Source organism: Plectropomus leopardus, chromosome 24, assembly GCF_008729295.1.
Source record: "Plectropomus leopardus isolate mb chromosome 24, YSFRI_Pleo_2.0, whole genome shotgun sequence".
In the NCBI taxonomy this organism is placed as follows: domain Eukaryota; kingdom Metazoa; phylum Chordata; class Actinopteri; order Perciformes; family Serranidae; genus Plectropomus; species Plectropomus leopardus.
In genome coordinates, this window is record NC_056486.1 from 14497706 (window position 1) to 14522496 (window position 24791).

At 41.4% G+C, this 24791-nt stretch overlaps 2 protein-coding genes and 2 long non-coding RNA genes across 6 annotated transcripts in view; 1 reads left to right on the forward strand and 3 right to left on the reverse strand.

Moving 5' to 3' along the window:
• Positions 1 to 942: 942 nt before the first annotated feature.
• On the forward strand, positions 943 to 10954 carry LOC121962832 (calsequestrin-2-like). Its single transcript, XM_042513143.1, has 11 exons — positions 943 to 1456; positions 4378 to 4462; positions 4657 to 4757; positions 6201 to 6309; positions 7207 to 7280; positions 7583 to 7713; positions 7797 to 7842; positions 7945 to 7999; positions 8080 to 8180; positions 8261 to 8335; positions 9214 to 10954. Exons 1-11 carry the CDS (start codon positions 1214 to 1216, stop codon positions 9421 to 9423), a joined length of 1230 nt encoding a protein of 409 aa, XP_042369077.1. The 5' UTR covers positions 943 to 1213; the 3' UTR covers positions 9424 to 10954.
• On the reverse strand, positions 4640 to 9285 carry LOC121962837. Its single transcript, XR_006107169.1, has 4 exons — positions 9202 to 9285; positions 8015 to 8102; positions 6178 to 6286; positions 4640 to 4748 (listed from the first exon to the last, which is right to left on the reverse strand). It is a non-coding gene; the product is annotated as an uncharacterized LOC121962837 (long non-coding RNA).
• On the reverse strand, positions 9366 to 15003 carry LOC121962836. Of its 2 annotated transcripts, none has more exons than XR_006107168.1 (4): positions 13834 to 15003; positions 13585 to 13662; positions 13279 to 13360; positions 9366 to 9446 (listed from the first exon to the last, which is right to left on the reverse strand). It is a non-coding gene; the product is annotated as an uncharacterized LOC121962836 (long non-coding RNA). The 2 variants fall into 2 exon arrangements; XR_006107167.1 differs by lacking the exon at positions 9366 to 9446 and adding an exon at positions 12557 to 12712.
• Positions 15004 to 16893: 1890 nt separating this feature from the next.
• The window catches only part of LOC121962831 (vang-like protein 1), a 63699-nt gene continuing 55801 nt past the window's right edge, over positions 16894 to 24791 (reverse strand). Inside the window, exons 6-9 of one of the 2 annotated variants that reach the window (XM_042513142.1) lie at positions 22080 to 22213; positions 18381 to 18528; positions 17302 to 17536; positions 16894 to 17218 (exon numbers count right to left, since the gene is read on the reverse strand). In XM_042513142.1, coding sequence (XP_042369076.1) covers positions 16958 to 17218; positions 17302 to 17536; positions 18381 to 18528; positions 22080 to 22213 — 778 coding nt within the window. In that variant the 3' untranslated portion in view covers positions 16894 to 16957. Of the gene's footprint in view, positions 17219 to 17301; positions 17537 to 18380; positions 18529 to 22052; positions 22214 to 24791 lie in introns of both variants that reach the window. The other variant, XM_042513141.1, reaches the window with a different exon arrangement.

The window sequence follows — 24791 nt, forward strand, 5'->3', positions numbered from 1 at the left end:
GAGACAAAGCGGGGATCTGGGATCTGTTGTTACTACTGCCTGAATACAGTCATTACGGTAATCCGCACAACGAAAATCCTACACGTTACCGTAATGTTTAGAAGAGGAGCCCCGCTTGGCATTAAAGGGATAATCCCCACAAAATCTGCCTTTTAAAGTTACATTCACAGTCTGCCTGTCTAAATAAATCAACCATCGTGTATTCAGGGAAAATTGACTGAGCATAAGAGTTTAATGCTCTAATGAATTCATATTCCTTCAGAACTGCAGTAAAATGATGAAAAAAAGTCTATAAAAATACATAACTAGCAGCAATCTCTGTCAGGAATAATAAACAGCAATAAAATCTGTAAAATGGCAAAAAAAAAAGTAACATTAAAATTAAAAATAAATAGACAAATCTGTCACGAATAAAGGATATAACCACAACAGCAAAAAAAAAGTAGAAAAAAAACAATAAATGACAATCATGTCTGTAAATTAATTAAACATGAACACTAGACAAAAAACATAATTGAGTGTTACTTTTAATTTTAATACCTCTATGACTTTTCCCCCCATTTTTAGTGCATCCCCCACCCCCCAAAAGATAAATTACCAAGCTTAGTTCTAAATAAAACATGACATTTCAGATATCCTGAACAACTATAAATCATGGACATACATGATCTGTTTAAGTGAAAGGTTTGCACAGGGTTTCCCAGTCTGTGATTAACAGTCTTATCTTAAATATAGAAATGAATACATTTATCATTCATTTCAAAGCATATTTCATTTTCCACTGCATATAGTATTACAGCCTAATCACTGTTATTAAATTGCTGATGAAATCCCCACAGTTTCTCTGCTCTAATTTCTGCATTTATGTCAAGGGCATGCGTGAGTACGATATGGATGATTGTCCGTAGATTGTTGCGGTGAGATTCTCAGTCAAGGACAGAAAAGGAAGAAGGAGTGAGACCCTCTTGGGAGATCTGAAGCAGTGAGACTGAGTGACGGAGGGAGGAGGAGACAGAAGACAGGTGGAGAGGGAGAGATACAGAGAGAAAATATTTCACATTTACTAGAGAGGTAATCGAGAGGTAATCTGTAGATTAATTTGGACGAATCTACTTTGTATGGTATTGATTATCTCGTCAACTTGGGCCTTGAGTGGTTCTTTGAATTCTCTGCCAACTTTCTGGTTTGCAAACTCCTCCACAAGTGAGCCACAATGCAGCAGCTCTGGCTCTCTCTGCTGTCTGGCCTTTGCCTTCGCCTGGTTTTCCTCTGCAGTGCCGAGGAGGGTCTCGAGTTCCCCAATTTCGACGGGAAGGACAGGGTGCTGGACATCAACGAGCGCAACTACAAGAAGGCTCTAAAGAGATACGACCTGCTGTGCCTGTTCTACCACGAACCGATGCCCGCCAACAAGGGCCTGCAGAAGCGGTTCCAGATGACGGAGCTGGTGCTGGAGGTGAGGAGGAGGGTCTGCAGAGGTAGGACGAGGGGAGTTTGAGGAGTTAGTGAAGAGGCGGAAAATGCCAAGCGCAGAGTTAAAGTAGAGGTGTTGATTGGTGCTGATATTCTTTCTTTTTCATGGACTCTGAGTTAACTGCAGTCTGCAGTTGCAAAGGTTAAGTGATCAAACAGTCTAACCAGTCAAAGGCTGGACAGCCTGGAAAGCAAATGGTTTATCAACTATCCACAGAGTCATTAGTCACAACTTATAAACTTTGTATAAACGGCAGCTTGTTAGAAAGTGTCGGTCGCTCAGCGGTGACGGCCCAGAAATTTTTTATGGGGTGTCCAGATGGGGCCACTGAAAATCTTGAGGTGGCACCAAAATCAAAAGTCATGACTGAATTTCAGGAATTCTATGATGCTGTTCAAATTTCCTTATTCAAGGTTAGAGCTATTAGGGCTGTCGACGCATTAATCGTATTCATTTTTTGTTGATCACCAGCTCACATTTCTGTATTTAAGAGGCTGTATCGGTCTAAATTTTGAAGCTAGAGGGATGATACTGATATCGTATGAAACTAGACGACCTGAGAATCCAGTGGTACCAACCGGGTCAAGCTGGCTTGCCAGCGTTATTTGGCCCCAAGGAAGGGGGTCAAATAATGCTCCAAAGTTAGAATAAACTTTGGCGATGGAGAAACGGCATGATCATTTCACAGGAGTCTCTTGACCGTAAAGATATCCCCTTTACAGACATGCCCTCTTTATAATAGTCCCATGTGTTTTTTTTCCTGTGAAAAAAAATAATGAATTGATTAATTAAATGAATATTTGGTCATGATTAGGACGAAGGCTGGTTAAAAGATTTAAGTCTGTGTGGGGCGTCAGGTGGCTCAGTGGATAAAGCAGGCGCTCCATAAATGATGGCGATTTTCTTGCCGCAGTGGCCACGGGTTTGAATCTGGCTCATGGCCCTTTGCTGCACGTCATCCCCTCTTTCTTCCGCTTTCACACTATCGATCCTCTGTCCTGTCTAACAAAGGCAAAAATGCAAAAAAAAATAAAAATAAATAAAAATCTTTAAAAAAAATAAATAAATTTAATTCAAGGAAAGTGGGAATTAATATTAAAATCTCATATTTTTTTGCCGTTTTTTTTGGCGTGGACCCTGAAACTGTTAGCAGTTAGCTGAAAGCATTGGCAATTTTCTGTCCCTGAGCTCACGAGTGAATCAACGCGTTGTTTTGACAGTCTACATCCTTCATTTTCTTCAGGTATGCAACACCCGAATCCAGCCAAGAACACGTCACTGCTGATCAAAGATGGGTGTGTTGTGACATACGTCGCCCTGATGTGTCTGATACCACTGTTAATGTAAAGATGTCTCAATAAACTGAAGCTCAAATTCCCACTTTACACTCGCGGCCTCGCCGCCGAGCTCATTTGATTCGAACCTGTCGTAACGAGTCATCGTACGACGCTGACACCGAATGCCTCGTCTTTCCTCTGCCAGTTTGACATGTCGACTGTTTGCTTCCAAATAAAGTGAGAAAGGATTCACAGCTGTCACATGTTTCACCTGCACACTCTCTTTACTGGCAAGCAGTGATTTAATCCCATTATGTGCCCTCCTCTGAGGTTCAGATGCATCCTGGGATTGTTTCTAGGTCATTCTGGTAATTATAGCGTGTTCCCAAAACTCTTTACTATCTGAGTGTGAACTAGAAATAAGTCCGTGCGCTCTTGCATCCCTTCTCGTCTTATTTATGATCTGAAATGAAACGAAAAAGGGACCTATACTTTACCTTTTCAGTTCTCATTTTGGCATTCCTGTCACGTTTCATGCACTTAAAGCAGAAACACATTTAAACAGAGCAAACGTCTCTTCTCTTCAATGGTTTTTATAAATCTGCTGTCCTTCCTCGAGCTGAAAGGCGAGCAGTTCTGACTCACAGCTTCCCTCTAACAAGAAAACTCCACAGGGGGCTTTCAGCACACACGCACCTCTTTAATGAAAAGACGTATTGACGAAGACAGCAGCAGCTGCGGATGCCGGCTCAGATGCACGGTGTCGAAAGTGCCGAGCTGAGTGCAGAGTGCAGACTAAAAGGGTTTAATCCAGGCCGAAACAAGAAGCCTCGATGAAATAGTTAAGGCCATTCCAGTCTGTCTTTTTCAAACAGAGTCTGATTTCCTGCATCAGTGGTCCCCGATGGTACGTGATGGTAAATGCCAATAAAAAGTATATAAAAAATAAATAAATAAAGGTTTGTCACTGAGGCCAAAATGAGGCAGAATTTTTTTTGGAGATGTGTTGGGTGCGAGCACAGGTGCTGAAAAAAGGGGAGCAGATAATTTAGTGTCCCTAGCCACCAACTGGTATCATATGAAACTAGACAAGACTAAGACGAGGCTAAATTTTGGTGATGGAAAAACGGCATGGTCGTTTCACCGGGGTCCCTTGACCTCTGACCTCCACATATTTGAATGAAAATGGGTTCTGTGGTACCAATGAGTCTCTCCTTTACAGACATGCCCACTTTATGCTTGAGCCTTACAGTATTTTGCTTCACCTTGTCAATATGGACTTAAAAACTGTTTTAATAAATTGTTTGACTGCTCTACTTATAACTCAGGCAGCTGCATTAATAAAAAGGTCCAGTAAAAATTTCCTCTGGTTGACTTGAAACCGTTTAAATGAATGTGTGGACCAATGTTTAAACATCCTGTCTTCTTGTGCTAGGGATATTTTAGGTGATAAACTGATTTATTATGCTGCTAAAATGTTGATCTGAGTTCAAAAAACAACAAAACTTAATTTTCTGGCCTGACTCAGTTTTTACAGATAGTCCAAAGAGTTAAGGTATTATGATTTTCTGTCTTTATCACAAAGAAAGTGTGTCAGTGCACTGACTGACAGTGTGTCTGTCTCAGCTCACAGCTCAGGTCCTGGAGAACAAGGACATCGGTTTTGGGATGGTGGACTCTCAGAGGGATTCCAAAGTAGCCAAAAAACTGGGTATGACTTGTGTCGTTACTCCGCAGCATCAGCCGCATCGCTTTGTGCATGCTGAATGTCTGAATTTGGATTTTGCTTTCAAGCTTGCCAGTGATGCACTTCAGCTATGATGACAATGGCGTCTCAGCTACTTTTCTGTAAACATGAAACCTCAGAATTACCTTCTTTGAAGTCATAAACTGCTGTTTCATCAGGTCTGGAGGAGGTGGGCAGCTTGTACGTCTTCAAGGACGACCGTGTCATCGAGTTTGACGGGGAGCTCTCCGCAGACACGCTGGTGGAGTTTCTGTTGGATGTGAGTGGAAAATCTGATTCTGCAAGTTTTTCGATGTTTAATCTTTGCAGCCGATTAACAGCTGCAGCCTCATTAGAATACGTGTAAATGATGAATTTCATAGTAAAACAAGATCCAGCAGGAGAAGCTTACGTGTCACTTTCCCCCTGAAGGTATTAAAGTAACATTTTCACGTGAATAAAATTTAAAGGTATAATTTGACGCTTTGGGAAATCGAATTAAGAAGTGGGAGGGGAAGCGCTTTTCTCCAATCCCCATTTAAATAGAAACAAAAGATTCTCCCGCTAAAGTAACAAATGTGTTTTGTCTCATTTTGGTGGATGGCTTACATATACTACAATACCCATAAGCCTCAGCTACAGTTGCTATGGAGAGAGGGCCAGTCAGAGCACAAGTGCAGCGGGCTTTTATGTGAATTTTTGTAGAGTCCAAACAGTGGAACGGCATCTGTCATATGATGCTATGTGGCCGAAAAAGATTTCTTCCTATGCGTACAGAATGAAAGGAAGGTACGTAAAACAGTGAATACATTTTCTGAGTGTCACAACCCTTGAAAAATAACACATTTATCTATCAGAATTTGATCCATTTGGTCTTAAATCATTTGTAAACTCAAAAGGAGCCACAGCTTTGGAAGTTGTATTTGACAAGTGTTTTTGTACACCTAAAAAATGCCCCAGTGATGACACATTTCTGTAGGCCAACCTGGAGGCTAACGTCGCCCTGGTTCCCTTGTCAAAATGCCTGTGGGATTCTTTCATTGGTGTTTTGTATCATTTATCGCTTATGATACTTATGTGTTCTGTTCGGCAAGATAATCTTTAAAAAGAAGCATCAGTTTCAGGATTTTTGAAGCCTAAATGCAATCGCCGTAAGTAAAAAGGTAAGGCTAGGCTGTAACGAACTACGCAACGGTCGTGTCACTACCACTGCGAGGCTGTAAAGTGTGGCGCTGTTTGGCACAATTCGGCGTGATGGCGTTCTGTAGTCTCATTTAGCCACTTGGTAGGATCTGTCTTTTTTAAACACACCTTTTTTCAGGCTCACTAACCAAAACCATTCAAAAAGTCTGACTTTAAGACGAGGGAACCAGAGGTGCTGAAATGATAATGGATCTCTGGGTTTAAGGACTCATCACTGGGGCTCCTATACAAGTTTGTACCTTTGACTTGTTATCATATAGTTTAAAAAGATACATTTTTTTAATGCAGTTGTTAATCTTTTAAACTGATAATGGCACCAGGAGAGTTTAGACTTCTAACTTATAGAACCAGCCATTCCCTACTTGCTTAGTCACTATCCTGCTGAGAAGCAGATTTGAGGGGTGATACCTCTTTCACATCCATAAGTAATATCAATCTCCTTATTTAACTCTGCAAAGTGGATTTCAAAACATTTCTTGGCAGTGAAAATCACTTACCTGTGTTATACTGCCCCCTGTAGGTGCTGGAGGACCCAGTGGAGATGATCAATACTGCCATGGAGCTGCGAGCCTTCGAGAGGATGGAGGAAGACATCCGCCTCATCGGCTACTTCAAGGGAGAAGATTCATGTTAGTTCACCACATACTTTTTTGTATGTGTGTAGATTTAAAAAAAAAAAAAAAGATTTTTCTAAATTCAGTACTTTTAAAACTTTAAGTACATTTTCCTGATTAAACTTCCTTACTTTTACTTAAGTACCATTTCCAATGCAGTACCTTTACTTGCAACAGAGTATTTTCACAGGGTGGTATTTGTACTTTCATCTAAGTAAAGGATCTGAATACTTCTTCTGCCACTGGTTTAAAGCATTGTGTTTGCATGAACAAACATAAGCAGTGTGTGATGGGATAAAAAAATACACTACACTGTTTCTCTGCTCTTTAAAGTTGCCTCGCTGTGCTCCCCAGATGCTAATGGGATCTAGAGGCTAATGGAGCGACATCAGCATGCTAAAGGGAAACCTGATTCCAGACTGTGGCACTCTCACTCGTCCCACGAGAGCCTTTAAATAGCTTCTAGTTCTCCGTCTAATAGGTCAAACTGCAATTATAGTTCCTCACTCAAAAAAAAAGGGAGAAAAAGGAAGACAGGGAAGATGCTATCTGGTCCGATATGACGGTGGCATGAAGTTTCATTACGGAGCCTATTTCTGTCCACAGATAGGTTGGTCCTTGGTTGTGACCTTGTTGGGAGCAGAGCCAGGAGCGCGTTACAAGCGTATAAAACTGTATTAAGGGAGACTTTGTTACTGGGGTGGAGACAGTGGAGTCATGATGGGAAATTGAATGAAGCGAGTGTTTCACTGCTTGCCTTCCTGATCACATACTGTAGATTTAGGCTGAGGATGTGAGCAGAATGTGAATGATTAAGTTCCTCTCTTAAATCTGTTTTTACTTTTCCCAACTTTGGTTTCTGCCATTCTCGCTCGAGCTCCTCATCAATCTCTCTCTCTCCTTTATTCTCAGACTACAAAGCTTTTCAGGAGGCCTCGGAGCGGTTTCAACCTTACATCAAGTTCTTTGCAACATTTGATAAATCTGTGAGTTTGGCTCAACAAAATAATACACCAATCTGCTTTTCTAGTGTCCAAATCTGAGGATCTCTTTTAAACCCACTTTTAATTCCTCAAACATACACATTGCTTGTTAATACAAATTTAATGTAGGCTAGTAATAGTCTGACGTTTGATAAATAATAGGACAGGATAAGAATAACTTCATTAATCCTCAAGGGATGTACTGAACCGTATTATAGCGTCGAGCTAATTTGCATAAACTAATTCCTATATGTTTTCCTCCATCAGCTTCACATGATAAAATCTTGTCATTTTGTATGTTTTAGGTCGCCAAACATCTCTCTCTCAAGATGAACGAGGTGAATTTTTACGAGCCGTTCATGGAGGAGCCGGCCATCCTGCCTGGCAGACCTCTGTCGGAGATGGACATTGTCGATTTTGTCAACCAACACAGAAGGTCAATTAGATTCATAACTTTCAGAATTATTTCAACACTGTTAACATGTGTTTGAGCATTTTATGAAAATGTGATCTTCACAGGGCTACTCTGAGGAAGCTCCGTGCAGAGAATATGTTTGAAACATGGGTGAGTCGCTGTTCAGGCTGCCAAAACTCTTTTGGATACATTTTCAGGGTTAACTTAGGTCGATTCGAGATGCATTAATACTCAACTCCCTTCAATTTCTAGGAGGACGACATGGATGGAATACATATTGTTGCTTTTGCCGAGGAGGAGGATCCAGGTCTGTGTGTTTTACCTTTTGGTTTTGCAGTTCTTTCGGTGGTATTTGAAGGTGAACGGTTCTGTTCTCGTCATCCTCAGATGGCTATGAGTTCCTGGAGATCCTGAAAGACGTGGCCAGAGACAACACCAACAACCCAGAGCTCAGCATCGTCTGGATCGACCCCGATGACTTCCCTCTGGTTCTCATCATTAACATATAAAGTATCAAGAAATTGGGCATTGATATTCTGTGTTAACCCAGTTTGTCTCGTCCCTCCAGCTCACCACTTACTGGGAAAAAACCTTCAAGTTGGACCTGTTCAGACCTCAGATTGGTGTGGTCAATGTCACAGATGTAAGTAAAGGTTCAAATCCATACACTGCATAAAATAACCAGCATAACCATCGTGACATCACCCAATTTGACATAGTGCCGAAACAGTGGAATTACAACTTGCGGGTCCGTACAAGGTGCTTTTAAGCCACAAAAGACGTTTTAGGGTTGCTTGGATTTTTTTGCTGATATCTGATATGCCAGTATATAACAGCTCATTTTGCAATTAACTGATAACTATATCAATATATCCACTTTTTCCCTACGTCATTTTTGTGATCATCTAGTCTGTTCTGCAGTGAAACTGACATCATACTACGCATAATCTTTTCATGATGGCCCACCAGCAGATGAAGACATAAAATACAATGCTTTTAAGTGGAAGTAATATTCATACAATGTGCAAAAACAGAAAAACATATTGGCCAATATTGTCATATTGGCAGAACTCATGAAGTTGGCCGATTCCGATAATTTATTTTAAAGCCAATATCTGCCGATACCGATGACATGTCAATATTATCGTGCATTGCTACCTCGTTTCAATATTGGGATTTGATCCATTCGGTCCAATAACGTTTAAAAAGTCCACAAGAGACATATGATTAAGTCATCTTATCCCCATTCAGTTTAGCAGAAGGCTAAACTGGAAGTTAGCTGTTCGACCCAGAAGTCAGAAGTTTTATAAACGTTAACCACTGTACAGTTGTCATAAACGGGGAATATAATTAAGGAGTCAAAAGACTTTTTGTACCAGGCTATAAACATAATGTGAAGGTGAGCATTTTAACACGTAGGTCTATGACTAACTCCCTTAGAGGAACTGCAGTTTTTGGCATTTAAGCATTCGCTTGTTTTATTGTTGTTTATTGTTTATTAGCCTTTACCTTGTGTTCCAGGCGGACAGCGTGTGGCTGGACATGTCGAATGACGAGGACCTGCCCACTCCTGAAGAGCTGGAGGACTGGATAGAGGACGTCTTGTCTGGGAGGGTGAACACGGAGGACGATGACGAGTCTGCTGATGACCGGGAAAACCCCGACAGCTACGTACCAGAGGACAGCTATGAAAGTCACGACCCAGACGGTGAAGACGACAGTGATGACTAACCAGAGTGTGGACGGTTGGTGTGCTGCAGTTCAAAAAAAAGGGTCAAAACACTGAACTCCTTTCAGCACATTAGAATCAGATCACTGACAAATCCTCTCTTTTTTTAATCATTTAAAAGAAAATGAATGGTTTCCTAAATATATACTCTCTGTAGACTGTGGTTTAAATAGTTAGGCAGATAACACATAACACATTAAAGGTCATCATGGGAAACGTGTGGTTTATAACAACGATAACACGGCACATGAAGCAGCAATACTCCTGTACTTACCAAGGATCAAGATAGCAAAATACTCAAGACCCTCTTAATGATTTTTGGCCACTTGGGGGCAGAGCACTAAACTGTGAATACTGTAATGTCAGTTACTACCCTTTAAGTTTCTTTGAAAACACACTACCAACTTTCCTATTCACACATCCAACAGATATGGAGCGATGCTAGCATTCACGTGGAGTCAAACCATAAATGATACTCTAACGCAACTTCTGTGGAAATGTCTGAAAAACTTTTAGCTGCTGTATGCTCAACTATGCTCCCCAGCTAAATGCTAACTTTGCCTATCAAAGGTTTAGTGCCGAACAGGTAACATTTGGAGGGTTTTTAGAGCTTCTCAGAACAATGGAAACTATGCTAAATAAAGGATGTGGGTCATGAAACCAAAATAAAGACCAGAAAGACGATAAAAGGCCCAAAACATCAAACCGACATTGATGAACTACTGGTGACTCGGGCCAACTGTTAAGCCGCCTCGCTTTGCTTTTGTCTTAGCCAAAAAGTTGCGATTAAACACACCAAAAAGACGGCAGCCAACGGTAAACTGGTACGTACGTTCGGTCATGTGTTTATCGTCATTCAAAAAGAGAAACCGGAAAACCGACAACGGATTTAAAATGCTAGTTATCCAAGTAGCACATTAACAGCACAACCTATTGTAAAAAGGACAAATGATATTTACAGTGGGCTGGCAAACAATCACAAAACCAAACCGTTTCTGCGAAAAAAATTCTTCCTCAATATAACAAGTGTTTCGATCTCGTGCTCTCTTGGCTTTAGCCGTCCGTTTGCTTTCCTGACTTCTGTTTCCCTCCTCGTGTGCTGAGCTGAACTGCCAATCAGAGAGATTTCACTCACTGCCATCACAACATGCTGAACTGGCTGAAAATCCACCAAAAACAGCCATCAAGAGCAAACTAGTGCCAACATTGTGGTACGCTGTAAAAACTAGAACAAAAAACGCTCACCTTCGGCCCACATTTACCAATGGACAGCCTAACATTGGCTTGGTGTGTCAGGGCCCAAAAGATAAAAGGGAGTTTGTCACTATGAGTGACATCTATCAATTACGCATACGCCACTATAAAAAAAAAAATCAACTGTAGCATCTTTAATATTGACATAACTGATTAGATAATTATGAGGAATTGTGTGAATATATATCAATGTGAAATTAAATTATGAATGTTTTCATTCGTTTGCCTAGAATAAGGCCAGAATTGATTTCTTGTGATTAATTCAGGACCTAATAAAAGCCCACAACGACTCTGTGCGCATGTTTTAATGTGAACCATCTCTGCTGTTTTTAAAATGTGCATGCGAGAACACACACCTCCATTCTCTCCCTCATTAGGAGTGTCCAGACTGAAGCTCAAGACAGCAGTTTGGCACATTTTCTCCCTCAGTCAATGAGTGTTTTCACCTTGAATTATTCAAACATCGGTGAATAATTCAGCATCATTATGCCTCCTAATGGGAGAAGGGACCTGGTCAGTGAGGCTGGGGGAGTCGGGGTGAGACAAGCTAAAAGGCTGCCCACCGGGGGCCCCACAAACTGCATAAGGAGCGGACACACTCCTGCTGGACATGAATTAATAATACAGGGCCATGCAAGAATCATTATTCCCCTGGAGGTGGATGTGATGCGGTGTGTAAACAGGATGTTTGTATCACGGCTTGGGATTTACACATAATCCATGCAGCCATAGCTGAGAGATGAGAACATTTAACAGTGTGTGCATTTAAACGTGACCCGAGGCAAGATGACATGTCATGCTCTCTCCTGAGGAAACGGAGGCAGACAGTGTCACAGAGCGAGCGTTGTGATGTTCTGCAGAGCCTTTAGGTTACATAAGCCTGCGAGTGTCAAGCGTGATGGTGTATTACATGTACGTTGACTGTAAAAAGGGCAGGAGGACTGAATTCTCACCTCATCACTCCCAAGAGAGGAAAGATGACAGCGACACGGGTGTGAGGGTCAATATAAAACAGCAAAGAACAAATTCGGGGTAAGATGTGTTGTGGTGTCGTTTTTGCGTTTAAACCGAGACTAGAAGTGAAGTGATTTCCTCTCCCGCCTCCATCTGCACATAACCAAGTCATTACCAAACAAACCGAGAGGGAGGAATGAAGGGAAAGAAAACATTCCATTTAGATGCAAATGCTCCTCATTTTTCCTCCCTCTCCATCTCTCTCCTCCTCGTCCTCGTCCTGCACAGAGCAGGAAGGGGGATTAAGCCGGGGACAGATGAGTTCCGACAGGCGGCCTCACGCCTGGCCTCGCCGAGGTATGAGGTTGTTTGTTTCCAGCACCGGACACTGACATTCATTTACCCGCAAGGCCCGGCTGCGCTGTTCTGACAGGCTGATGGCAAGCCAATTACCATTGAGCTTCATGACAACGAAAAGCCGCCAAATCAAGGCCAAGAAAGCTGAAATTTTGCTCCGGCGTGTCACACAGCAGGGCCAGACGCTTAATGGGCAGCGACAGAGCAGAGTGTTAGCACCACTGCAGCCGGGGCAGGAAACTAGTGCATATGGAGATGCTGAGGAGGAAGTGTGGGAGACAGGTAATGAGAGACATGTTGAATTTGAAACTACAACATTACAATTGAAGGGAAAATTGCTGCACAGTTTGACTGCAGGAAGAACGGGACAAATCTAACATCAGCGATTGACGTGTCTTCAGAAGCCTAGAATGATAATCTGATTTTCTTTGTCTGTCTTAAAAACTTCATTTTAAGGGGTTTGATAGGGTTAAATCACCAAAGTTAAAGGGCAGCTTTGGTATTTTTAAACCTAGACCTGTTTCCCTTGTTGTTGTGTCAAAGTGACTTATTGGAACAACTTACTTGAAATTGGTCCAGTACTGACAGAGAGAGAGACAGTGCTGTAGCCAGCAGCGGGGAAACAGGCTGAATTAAATCCCGGCGGGCAACTGAGCACCATTAAATTATGTCCTCTCACAATACTTGTTTTTCCAAATGTCGGGCCCAGATTGTTTTTCTCAGCGTCTGAAACACAATGAAAAGGATCTCTACAGAGGAAGACCTTTTTGTTTAAACAGAAAAAAACCCAAAATTGCTATCTACAAACCCACCATTTTATCATTAGTTCATCTTTTCACTGTTCCAAATAAGCCCTTAATTTGTCCAATAAGATACTTACTACTGAGTTTAGCAATTGCAATTTTAGGGCTGTTTCTGGTTAAACAAAAAGAAATCTTAATAAATAATCTCTAATAAAAAGGTGTATCTCTGTAGTTGAAATGCTGTCATGCACTTAAAATAACAATCTGAGCCTGTCAGGCAGATTACATTAAAGCTGGTGTCACTTAATACTGGACCAATAAAAAAACAAACAAAAAATGCTATTCCTATTATTCACTTCCGAACAAAAACATGGAAAATATGGGCCTGTTTGGTTAGGGGGATAAAAAGGGTCAAAACCACTTAAAAGTGACTAAGAACTCCAGAAAACTGACACTGGCAGTTAATCAAACAAGATATTTAAAACATATCATATAATCCATTAAAAAATCAAGCTTTCAAACTGTCTTATGTTGTGCCTGGTAGCTCACCTGGTAGATCGGGTGTCCGTGGTGCTAAGGCCCTTTGCTGCAAGTCATCCCCTCTCTCTCGCCCTGTCATGCTAATGCTGTCCTATCGAAAAAAGGCGAAAAAAACCCCCAAGAAATAATCTTTCAATAAATCATGTTACAAAAACCTTAATTAGCACTTTTAAGGTAAATAAATCAGCACAGAAATCTGTTAGTCTGAAACTAAAAGACACCAGATTGCAACGCAGCCATTAAGCATGTTGGATTTTAAACACTTGGTCTTTTCACAAATACCTTCACTTGCTAATTAAGTATTCATATACTAACCAGCCACCTTTTTTTACTTAAAGTAAAAACGTCATGCTCCTTCTGAGAAGTGAAAAGCACTCTGGGATATGTAGGAGACTAGAAACAGAAATATAAGGACAACAGCAGTGAATCCCAAAACAAGGCATCAAATTTACATGGTAAGATTTTTTGCACAGTGCAGTCCCATACAGCGGTTTTACAAATGTTCATAAAAACGTTTATTTTTTTGAACGAATGCTAATGCTGTGAAACTGAAACATGTCTTACACTGCGATGTCACGTCATCATCGTAGAGCTGTCCAACAGAAACCTTACCCTGACAGAGGAGTGTAACCTGGCAACAGCGTGACAGATGGCGGTGATGAGGAGGAGGAGGAGGGGGGGGGGGGGGGGGCTGGTCATGTGAACTGGAATGGCAAACATACATACAGACATACACACATGCTTGTTTACATAAATAGATACAGTGTAAAAACAGGAGGCACAGTCACATTGGGATCATACAAAGTTCGTCTGTCAGTAGGTACAAAATGTGACCAGTGGCAGCTGTAATCAAGCAGATGTTGCAGAAACAGCTAAAGTGTTTTTTTTTCTTTTCTGTTTAACAGTTACAAGTTTACAGTGAAGATGAAAAGTATTTTGGATATAAAAACATGTTGCTGCTGCCCTCAGGACGACAAACTGACAGTATCAGCTCTAGCAGCCAGGGGGCAGTAGGGGACAACCCTGTATTTTCTTCTTGAGTGAGTTGCACATGAACTCAGTGTGACTCTCTTTTAACCACTTTGGTGAATTTGCCGCGTCAGTTGTGACAGATCATGATCTAAAAGTGTCATTTTAGTGCCATTAGCTTAATAAAACTGTATTTTTCGGGCTTTACAAGATTCATCAGATGACAGAAATCCTTAGAAAAATCCTTTCGGAAGTCGAGGGATTGACTGTGAGCGTGTTTGTCAGACAACAGAGGTGGGACAAGGTAGTGAAGGAAAACCAGACGGTCCAGTTGGGAAGGAGGTACCGCCCTGCCGCAGCTTTAACTAATAATACTAACTCTGTTGGTTCTTTATCATCTGTGGTGTATTCTAGTGACACAAATAAACCCTGTGAGCCCCGGAACATTAAATCATACTATAATTACCGTAAAGTTTCAGATGTTGGCCTTTATTCAGCTCAGTGGCAGAAAGATCCATCTGCTCCGCTGTGTAAATAAATTCAGTATAATGTCCATTTCCACACCACTGACTCTGGAGTGATTCACGAGTGAGTCTCGCTTTTTTGTCCTTGTTCCCCAAAGACGTTTAATGCAATATAATTCCAACTGCTAGCTGTCTTTCAATCAAAACAATCACAAAATATGGATTGATTACATCCTTAAGTTGCGTGGGATCATGGAAGTTGCTGTCATCATTGTTAAATAAACGCACAAAACTGCTTTTTTATTTTCCCAAATTGGGTTCTTTGGCAACTATTTAATAAATACTTCAGCCATTTTCCTTTTTTTAATCCCTTTTTAATTGTTTTGGGATTTGATTTTTATTTTTCCTGAATTGTGTACTTAATTATGGTAATTATTATAATAAAAATTAAAGTCACTTTCTTGTTTTTTCTTTCTATACTATACTATACTATACTAAATAATACACTACCTAATTAACATTTTTAGGACTTTTACTTTCAACAGAGCAATTTTTACAATGTGGTATCAGTACTTTGAATAAAGTAAAGTACTTGAATACTTCCTCCACCATTAGTCATTATATAAGCATTACTGATGATAATCTATCAGAAATATCATTGAGTAAATATTTTGTGAAAGCACCAATAGTCAACCTACAATACTTTCACAATATCGATACCGAGGTATTTGTTAAAAAATATTGTGACGTTTTTTTCTTATTATTATTGCCCACCTCTACTCAAAAAAGTGGGGAGTATAGCATGACTTTGTTGTACTGACAGAATTAATGCAATGGAAATGAACTTTATACTAAATTCACCATGTGATTTGTTGTACTAGGCGACAGGTTTATTTTTTTTCACCTGGGCTTCGTCAGTGAGCTTCCCTTGATTCTTCATGCCGGCTAAGCTGACGTGAATAACGGCTTTCATTTGAGACTTTATGGTATTTGGATCTTCTGCTATGTAACCCTCAGAGGGGGACTTTGTTTCAATCAGTAGTACTTTTTATTTGTGACATCGTGGCTTTGTCTCTCCACCTCGCTGACCTCCCCTTCCATCGTGTCAGGCAGATACGGCAGATATGAAAGCCCTGAGAAGCTTACTGAACCGATGAGGCAGGGCAAATGTTTTAGAGCATGCATCCACCTCTTATGCTCCGGATCATCGGGAGGTCACCCCGATGTTTAACATGGCATGTGTGGGTTGTTCCCAACTGGAGTGGAAAGATTTCTGATTGTGCTCCGATGCACCTGGAGAAGAATCATGCACCAAAACAGCTCAAAGCGTCCCACTCTGGCTGCTTGAATGAGACCTCAAGGGTGCTACGGTTCGCCTGAAGCCTGGACATGAGGCGTGTCGGAGTTTGACATCTCAGCTGTCAAGAAAAGCGTTAATCCGGAGCTCGACAAGTGTCCTGGAGTCGTGATGAGGAGATTGTGGAGAGGGAAAACAGTCTGATATCCGTTTGGAGCAGGCGGAGATCATATGTTGCATCCTTTTTAGGCGTTTCCTTTTCACTTATGAGCAAACATAAATGTGCACTGGATGCAAAGTCTGATTGCTTTTTCGTCAAATGGGTTTAATTTGGTTGTGGAGAATCTGTTGGTGTCCGAAAGAGCATCCAGATACCTTCAAATGTTGTAGACGAGATGGAAACACAGGCAGGATATGTGTCATGTGTTTCCACGAGGCTCCAAATATCTAAATCCAAGTCACACCATCGCAGTCCTTAGTGGTTTGTCTGTCTGTCCCACGGGAATAAAGGAGTGACCGAGACAAGAGTCTCCTCACAATCTCAAAATGTTCCCGTCTTGTTTGGCTCCAGCATCTCAAACAGAAAAGGAACGAGAGACTGTGTTGACACAAAATGACACACGTGCGTACACACTTACACACACACACACACACACACACACGCACACATTCACACATACTGCATGTGCGCACAACCGCTCCGAGGCGTCCGAAAGCACAATCCTGCCTCCGTTTTTTCTTTTGATTTCATCCAAATCAAACATAAAAAGATCAATATATTCAAACATGAGTGTAATATATAGATTCATATATAATATATAAAAATTCCAAAAAAGTACAAATAAAAACTGCAAACCCAAAATGAAAACATTTGAGAGCAAAAAAACATGGTGAGGAATTAAAAAAAAAACAAACAAACTAACAAAAAAAAAAAAAAAACAGAAGAAAGTTCGGAGTACTACACGGAGGTTTCAGACTGTAGTCGCAGGACGAACTTGTGTGACTTGGGGTCGATGTATTCCTCCGACATCTGGATGTACGGGATCTTCTTCGTCGTCACCACCAGGCTGAAGTCCACACACTTGAGCAGGAAGATGGTGCCGTCTTTCAGGCCGCTGGTGACGGACGCCTCGCTGATCAGCGTCCACTGACGGGACAGCCAGTGGTCCCGGCTGTACTGCAGGGTGGGGCCCGGGTTCAGGTAGCTCTCCAGGAACGCCTGTGGGAAGGATACAAACATACTTTTATCATATTGTAGAAGAAGAAAAGTCCGCTCGACCAGATGAAAGCCTTGAAAATGACCTTTGGCGTCATGTTGTTGGTGATGCAGAAGGCCAGGTGCTGCTGGATGCTCTCCATGCTGTGGCAGTGCTGCTGCTTGGTGGTCCTCAGGTACTTCTGCAGGGCGCGAGCCATGGAGGGGAAGATGGCTTGTGCTGCCTCTCGCGGGTCCATCACGTCACCTGGAGCTTTCTTCTGCTCTTCCTCCTGCATGCGCTTGATATGTGTGAACGCCTCCTCTACTGCCACCACCAGTCTGGGGGGAACACAGAAAACAGCTCTGGATCTTGAACTGGTTCCTTTCAGGACTCTCTGAACTGTATTGCCATCTAGATAACCAGACTGTGTTCTTTTTTCTTTCTTGAACTTAGTTTTTAATCCGGTTTCAGCATCTTGTACAATCATATCTACAATCTTGCCCAAAGTTTTCTCCGCTGAAACCACACATCATTTCACATTAATGGATTTTTTATTTTTTTTAGAAAATTAGGTAATTATGATGACAATGATAATGATAACAATAACAAAAGTGACAATTGCAGTAATAAATAACAATGTTCTCACTAGCTTTGAGTAGAACCACTGTAATTAAGGATGCGTCATAAACGGAGGGTGTTTCAGAATGCACAATGGTAGTAAATAGTATTAGCATGATGCTAATTGTATTGATTACCTACACGTTTTTGCTCTGGTGTTACAGATCGTAGTTTTTACACAAAAAAAAAAAGCATGGGCCGACTCTGAATGATAAAAAAGAGATGCAGAGAAGCATTTTAAGCAATACCTCAACCTCTCTTTTCAACCTGTAGAATATGTCACTGATGTCCTCACAGTTTGCGCTTCAGATCGAGGAAAACCTGCTATTTTGTGGTTCCAACTGAGAACCAACTTTCCTGGTCCTGAACTTTGTTTTTTGGGTTGAAATGCTCCAAAAATTAGGTGCATGAAGCCCGTGTCGTGTTGGTGGATAAAGGGTAAGAGCCGGACTTCTTATGGTCACTGTCACTGTTGTTTGTTTGTTGGGATGTAAGCCACTATATAATGTATTAATATTACACGTAACTTATATTTCTCCATACGTGAGCTATTGCATGGATTACCGTGCTTTGCGCTTGCGAACACGCCTCTCGTGCTCCGCCTCCTCGTAGTACAGGTCGTTGTGGCTGGTGTCTCTGCGGCGGGCGGCGGCTGCGATCATGGCTCTGGACTGGGAGTGGGCCAGTCCTGCTGCTGCATTGTTACCTGGACCTGTCATAACAAAGACATAAGACAGATAAGGTTACTGTACGTGTGCGTGTGCATGTGTGTCTGAATCTCACAATCTCGCAGGTAAAGCCTTAGAGATGAAAATAAAGGAACAAAGAAATCCCCGGTGATGACATAAAGTGTAAGGTGATTTTAGAGAGGAGGGAGAGATTATTGACGCACATAAAGCACGGCCCGTTGCCTTTTATCACCACCAATGCTGAGACCCCAGGAGCTGACGTGAGCAGCCACACAAAGTCGTAATTTTTAATTGTTCCATGTGCTGTGATCATTGGAAACTCTTAAACACGCACTGCTCAGCCACACGTGGCTACTGATAATCAAACATTCCCTTTGCTCTGCCACTCGGTGCCTTCAGGAGGCACGGCGCGTCCAATTAAAGAAGTGTCTCCGGCAACTTCAAAAGTTTACATTTTTGGGATTAGGGTGGGAGGCTGCTGATGAACCCCGCCTGATGTTAATGCAGGTTAAAAGAAGGCAGAGCTGGTGAATTATTAATGCGGAGCGGGGATCGTGCACGAACAGAATAATTCATGGACAGAGAAGAGGGAGTTTTCAGCACACGCTGCCCTCGGTATTACCGCACTTAGATGGGATTTATGGGCGAGCGATATGCTGAGAGCCTTGTGTTGAATGTCAGGAGCAGGTCAGGAGCGCATTTGTTTGACCACTTTCTTGAATGGAGGATTTAAAATGCGTCAATAAAAAGTAATAAAATCAAATATAATCAGAGGCTGGGAAGCCAAAAACTTTAATCCAGCAAAAACTGAATGCACGCCTGTATTTATGGTAAATTTACATGTGCACCTAGATAATCTCCTACATATCGTCATTATCGACTACATACACACCCAAATAATCTTCTACGTACTTTATTAGTCGACTACATATAACATAGATAATCTCGTACATATACACCAAGATAATCTACATATACAGCTAGATATTCTCCTACATACACACCAAAATGATCTCCTACATAATCTCATACACCTAAATAATATACTACATATAACATATACATCGAGATAATCTACAAATAGACCAGATTAACATTCCCAGTCTGTCTCGAGTGTGATCACTACATTTCCATGTGAAGATCACCCTCGTACTACACTTTGCTTGTTTTCTCCTGCATTACAATATTATTCGGCAAATAAATCACAAAATCAGATAGGAGTGAAATTTCTGCAGCATTAAAACTATCAAGTACTATTTACTGTAACAAAGAACTTGTGTACACGTAATGGAGTAAAGGCAACTAATAACTACACACCTCTGACCACATACATGCGTTATCTGAGTCACAACTTAATACATTTTAAAAATCAACGTGTTTTATTTGATGTTTCTGTGAAATGGACAAAGTTTTAATTTAGTTACTAAAGTCAAAAAGTTGAAAAAATTAACATGTTTTGGTTGTGAGAGAAAACTTATAACAAAATGTTGATTTCTTTTTATGTAGGCACTTTAAATCTTCCATATTTGAGAAGAAATCTTTGCAGAAACACGTTTTAATCTGCTGGAATTCATTTCTCTGGAGCTGAGAAAACAGTGTGGAGACCGAATAGCTTGTCAGACATCATAACATCACCTGAATCCATTTGAATACAGAGTAATTGAGTGTTACGGCTGCTTTGCGCTCGGGGCTTCACCACTTTTTAATCAAGGAATGATTATTGTCTGTCCCTGAGTTCGGCTTATTTATTAAAATGTCTGTGCGGCTGCAGAAAGAAAGAAAGAAGGAGTGGTGAGTAAAAGCTCCAGACAAGAGCGAGGGAGAGGAAGAGGGAGGGAGGGAGAGGTCTCAGAGGAGCTGCTGAAGGATGAAAATGAAGGAGGATGAGACACCAGAGAGATGACAAGACCAGCAGCGTAATAGCTATTGATTTATCAGCCATCTCCGCGACCGTCTCCCACTAACATTTAAGAGGAGGTAGAGGAAAAGAGGGAGACAAATGGCAAATGAAAAAATAGAAAAAAAACGAAGTGGGAGTCAAGTTAGTGCACTTAAGTGAAGCTTTAGCACACTTAAGGGAGAGCAATAATTTAATATAGAGGGTTTGTGTTACATTCTGCCGGCTGTTGTAAAGGCGACTTTGAACTTATTTCATCAACCTGTGGCATGCAAAGAGTGAAGAGGAGTGGATCCGCAGTGTCAGCCAGTGGGTTTCACTCAGTGACAGTACTTCTGCGTGAAAGGAGGCTTAGCTTCAAGGACTTCCAACATGCAGAGAGATTTAAGGATAGCTTTTATAAAGTGAACACCAGCAGTGTGTGGGGGTGCTTTAGTGAGCAGCAGCGCTGCGTTTACTTACTGTCCAAAAAGTAGGCTTTCAGTTTAGCTCTAAAGGCTTCTTACAGGGTTAGCACAGGAGAGGAGAGAGTACCAGAAGGTGTCTTGAGGCACATATCAAATAACCACACTTGCATTTTTGAATGTTGTAGCCCGTTAACTACAAATCATGTATGCTTTGCATTACTGTCGACAATTTTCCAATCATGATATGGAGATCTATTTCCTTCCTCCCAGGCAGCCGTTTGTTTGAGCGCATTCCAGCACAGTACGGACGTCAACCTGCAGAGACTTGAAATGTGCTTCAGATGGGTGATCTATCACAGAAATGTTGAATTATGATAAGTTTTAAGGGAGAAAAATGAGCTAATTCAAGTTGCTGTAAATGCCAAAAAAATTGTAGTTCAGGTTTTGGAAATGTGAGGCGCATCCGCACGAATGTCAGTACACAGGAGTTTTTTTTTGTATAGTTTCAGAAATGATCTTTGTCCAAACTAACAGACCCAAAAACGCACATCACATGACTTTCTGTATAATGGGTAACGCTGGTGTGAACAGGAAGCAGATTGTCTTCTCTGCTGCTGGTTGCTTAGTTTTGGAAAATACTACAGAGAGAGAAAAGTAAAAGTTTTCTTCGCTTGGACCAAAGAAGAGGTGATACATTTACCGAAAGTTGCTCCAAAGCAAACAAGGCGACATATCAGAGTGGAACTGAGGGCAATATTAATCGCAAGAAGAAGCCCAGGCGACGGAAAGGGGTAACGTTACCTAAACGAGAAGGTTAAAACCAACAAAGGTATGTAGCCGTCGCTTTGTTTTGACTGTTTTGACACCCAAGTGTCTGTCTCTGACTGTCCAAACTGAAACAGGACCCGAAAGTTTTAAAGCTAAAACGGGGTGAGCAGCATTTTCAAAGGTCTCTGTCAGGGCTTCAGAAACGTACAAACGGCTTACAGCAGGGTGGACGTTTGGTGTAAAGTGTTAATGTGAGTTTTAATGAACGGCTGCCTGAAAGTGCCAATGTTAAAAACAATCTGAAAAATCTAAAAAGATTAGTCAATAATGGAAATAACTGTTAGCTGCAGAACTACAATAATCTTAATCAATGAAGACAACATTATTAGGTTAAAAAAGAAACACTAGCATTAACTTTAGAGACTCCACTGCACCAGGACACAGAAAAACCAAGTTCAAAGAGCTTCCCACTCACCCTCAGCAGGGGCTGCTGGGAACTCACCATCCACGTTGTAGACCTTGAGGCCGGCCAGGTGCTTGGCTGCGCGAGACTTGGAGGCGGAGAGCAGCGCGGGGTTATGGACTGGAAAGTCACAGTAGTAGTGCTCTAAGATGGCCAGAGCTGCCCGCTGGATGCTGGAGAGGAGAGTGAAAAGACGAGGTTTAGCCGAGGGAAATGTTAAAGTTAATATTCAGGTAGAGAAGAACGTGAGACACATTACGATTAGCCGCTGGATGTTTTTATCTTGTAACACTAACTGAAAAACAGCAGGGAGGATAGGTGAGGGTAAAACAGAACGGAGTATTAGCCAAAACACCTTTTTGGCTTTCTTTGAAAACTTGCTACACCTGAAAAAATCCCTCCTCGTATTTTCTTGAAGAAAGTATCGTCTGGTGATTGTCAGCCAGGACGTGGGCAGAAAGGAGAAAAGAAACATTTCGGTAGAAAATGTGCAATAATGACATTGGAAAAGTGCTCGTTGTCCATCGCTGAATCTACGGTTTGCCGAAGGCTTGCATACACAATCAAAAGAGTCATATCTTCCATAAGATATGGGAGCTTCAAATCAAAAAAAATATGTGTTAAAAAAATTAAACAAATCCTACATATCAATTCCAACATAAAATGTGGAAAGATGAAAGAAAACAGGCACTAAATCTGTAGAGAGACGGGAGAATGGACAGAAGGGGACACTGAGGGGGAGAGACAGAGAGACGTGAAACAAGAACTGGCCTCCGAGGAACTGGAAGATCTGACAGTGGTACTTAAATACTTCAATTAATGTCTTAGTGGGAAATTCCCTTTATGCTTTGATACCGCAAACACAGAAATAACATCACGGCAGAACACTTTTCACACCGCCAAAAGAAAATGTCTCTGTGAAACAGAAAAAGAAAGACAGAAAAAATACCACAGTGGGGACAGGAAAACGAAAGGTCAGGTAGAGGCACACGGTGTTCATTTAATAAGACTCATCACATGGAGATCGGGGAGGGAAGAAAGACGGAGGAGGAATTTTCTTCCATTGCTTCTGACTGTAAACAGAAAAACCTGATTTCTACATTTCCTTGTCACTGATGTTAATTCTGTTCACGAAAAACTTTGACCTTATATGTTCGCCATCACAAAAACATCTGTCTGTCTAACATAGATATATATACATGTAGGAGATGATCGCAAAGACTAAAATGTAATCTTAAAAAATAAAAACTTCACTAAAATCTCTATTTTGTTCTGCGCGCGCCACATCAGGACTCCAGAACAGCGCGCAAGTTAACGTAAAGTTCACAGCGACACCATCAGGGACCGGGTCTGCGTTAAAGAGACTCTTGGGCTCCAGGCCAGCTGTTGAATCCTCTTTGTTCAAAGTAATTATGCAAATCAGAACATGTTTCATGTCTGGATGTATCCTTTAAACTGATACCATCAAACCACAAAACCAGACACTTTCTTCAAAGCTGCATTATTTCTTTTTCATCAGATAATAATAAGATAAGCCAATCTGAAATAAGTTTGACTTAAATGGTAAAATCCTTGTCTTGACTGAACTGACTTAAATGTTCAATATAACCACATGACTAAATAAGAATACAATGTCAACAGTTTTTTTTTTTTCCCCAACTCAAATTACACTAAAATAGTTTTCTTTGACAAAGACTAAAATGCTCAGACTTTGTCGATTTTAAAATTAACAGCATGAGGTTGAATAAATTTCATCAAAACTATCATGTACATTTTACAAAGGGCTTAGACGTCTGGATCTGTTTTACGGAAGTTGTGACTGAATTAAACGGTCTATCCGTGAGACATTTTACTTTGAATACAGAACATATCCTGTCCACACTGAATGAGAGGACGTGACATTTGAGTTGACAGGAGAAAGTCGACGAGAGAAGAAATAAGTCGAAGCAGTCTGGGACTGATGTGTGCTCGTGAGCGGCAGCTATAGCCCACATCCTGATCCCTCACACTGTGGATCAGAGAGCATGCCAGGTCTTGTCCTTCATAACACAGCACCATTAAACCACTTGTACACAGAGGGGTGTTTTTGCATGTTATGTGACATAAATCATTGGCTCTTTTTGTAAATGTACTGCCTCTGTTTTCCTGGAAGTGAGCTGCATTAGACGATAATGAGAGACTTTATTTTCTAAAGATGAATAACACATTCTTCTTCTTACTAATTCAAAAGCAAATAACACACTCTTGCTCAGTTCTACGCGCTCAGAGGTTTTAGCTTTCCGTTTACTTGCTGTGACACCACGAGAGCTCAGTTCCTATATGACCTGCATTTGGCTGACAGGATGACAGCAGATGTTGACAGCTGTTAACTGACGCAAAACACGACTTTGCTGCTTAACACTGGGCCCTGTTGATTCTGCGTGTGGACGGATTTGAGCCGTCACTGTGTCCTGTGTCATTCTTCAGGCCACGTGGAGAGCTAACTCAATATACACGCACAGCAGCGCATGCTAGCCTTTAGCATGCGCTTCCTATTATCCCAAAGGAGGATCGCAGCGTGACCTCGGAGCCACTGATGAAAGCTCTTTCAGATACTTTCTGACCTCTCGTGACTTCAATTCCTTCCTCAGAACAAACCGTACATTAAGTGACGGGTCATTTTTTTATATGACAGTCAGAAAGCCCTCAGGCATCGAGTCAGCATTAAAATGTCACTCATCCTTACTGCTTTGCCATCTGGTGACAGTCACA

What these genes read in the sequence shown, in the direction of transcription:
- LOC121962832 (XM_042513143.1), top strand. Translation starts at nt 1,214, where the DNA reads ATGCAGCAGCTCTGGCTCTCTCTGCTGTCTGGCCTTTGCCTTCGCCTG. An exon ending in TGGTGGAGTTTCTGTTGGAT is followed by an intron (nt 4,758 to 6,200) that starts GTGAGTGGAAAA and finishes TGCCCCCTGTAG; the next exon opens with GTGCTGGAGGACCCAGTGGA. An exon ending in ACCCCGATGACTTCCCTCTG is followed by an intron (nt 8,181 to 8,260) that starts GTTCTCATCATT and finishes TCGTCCCTCCAG; the next exon opens with CTCACCACTTACTGGGAAAA.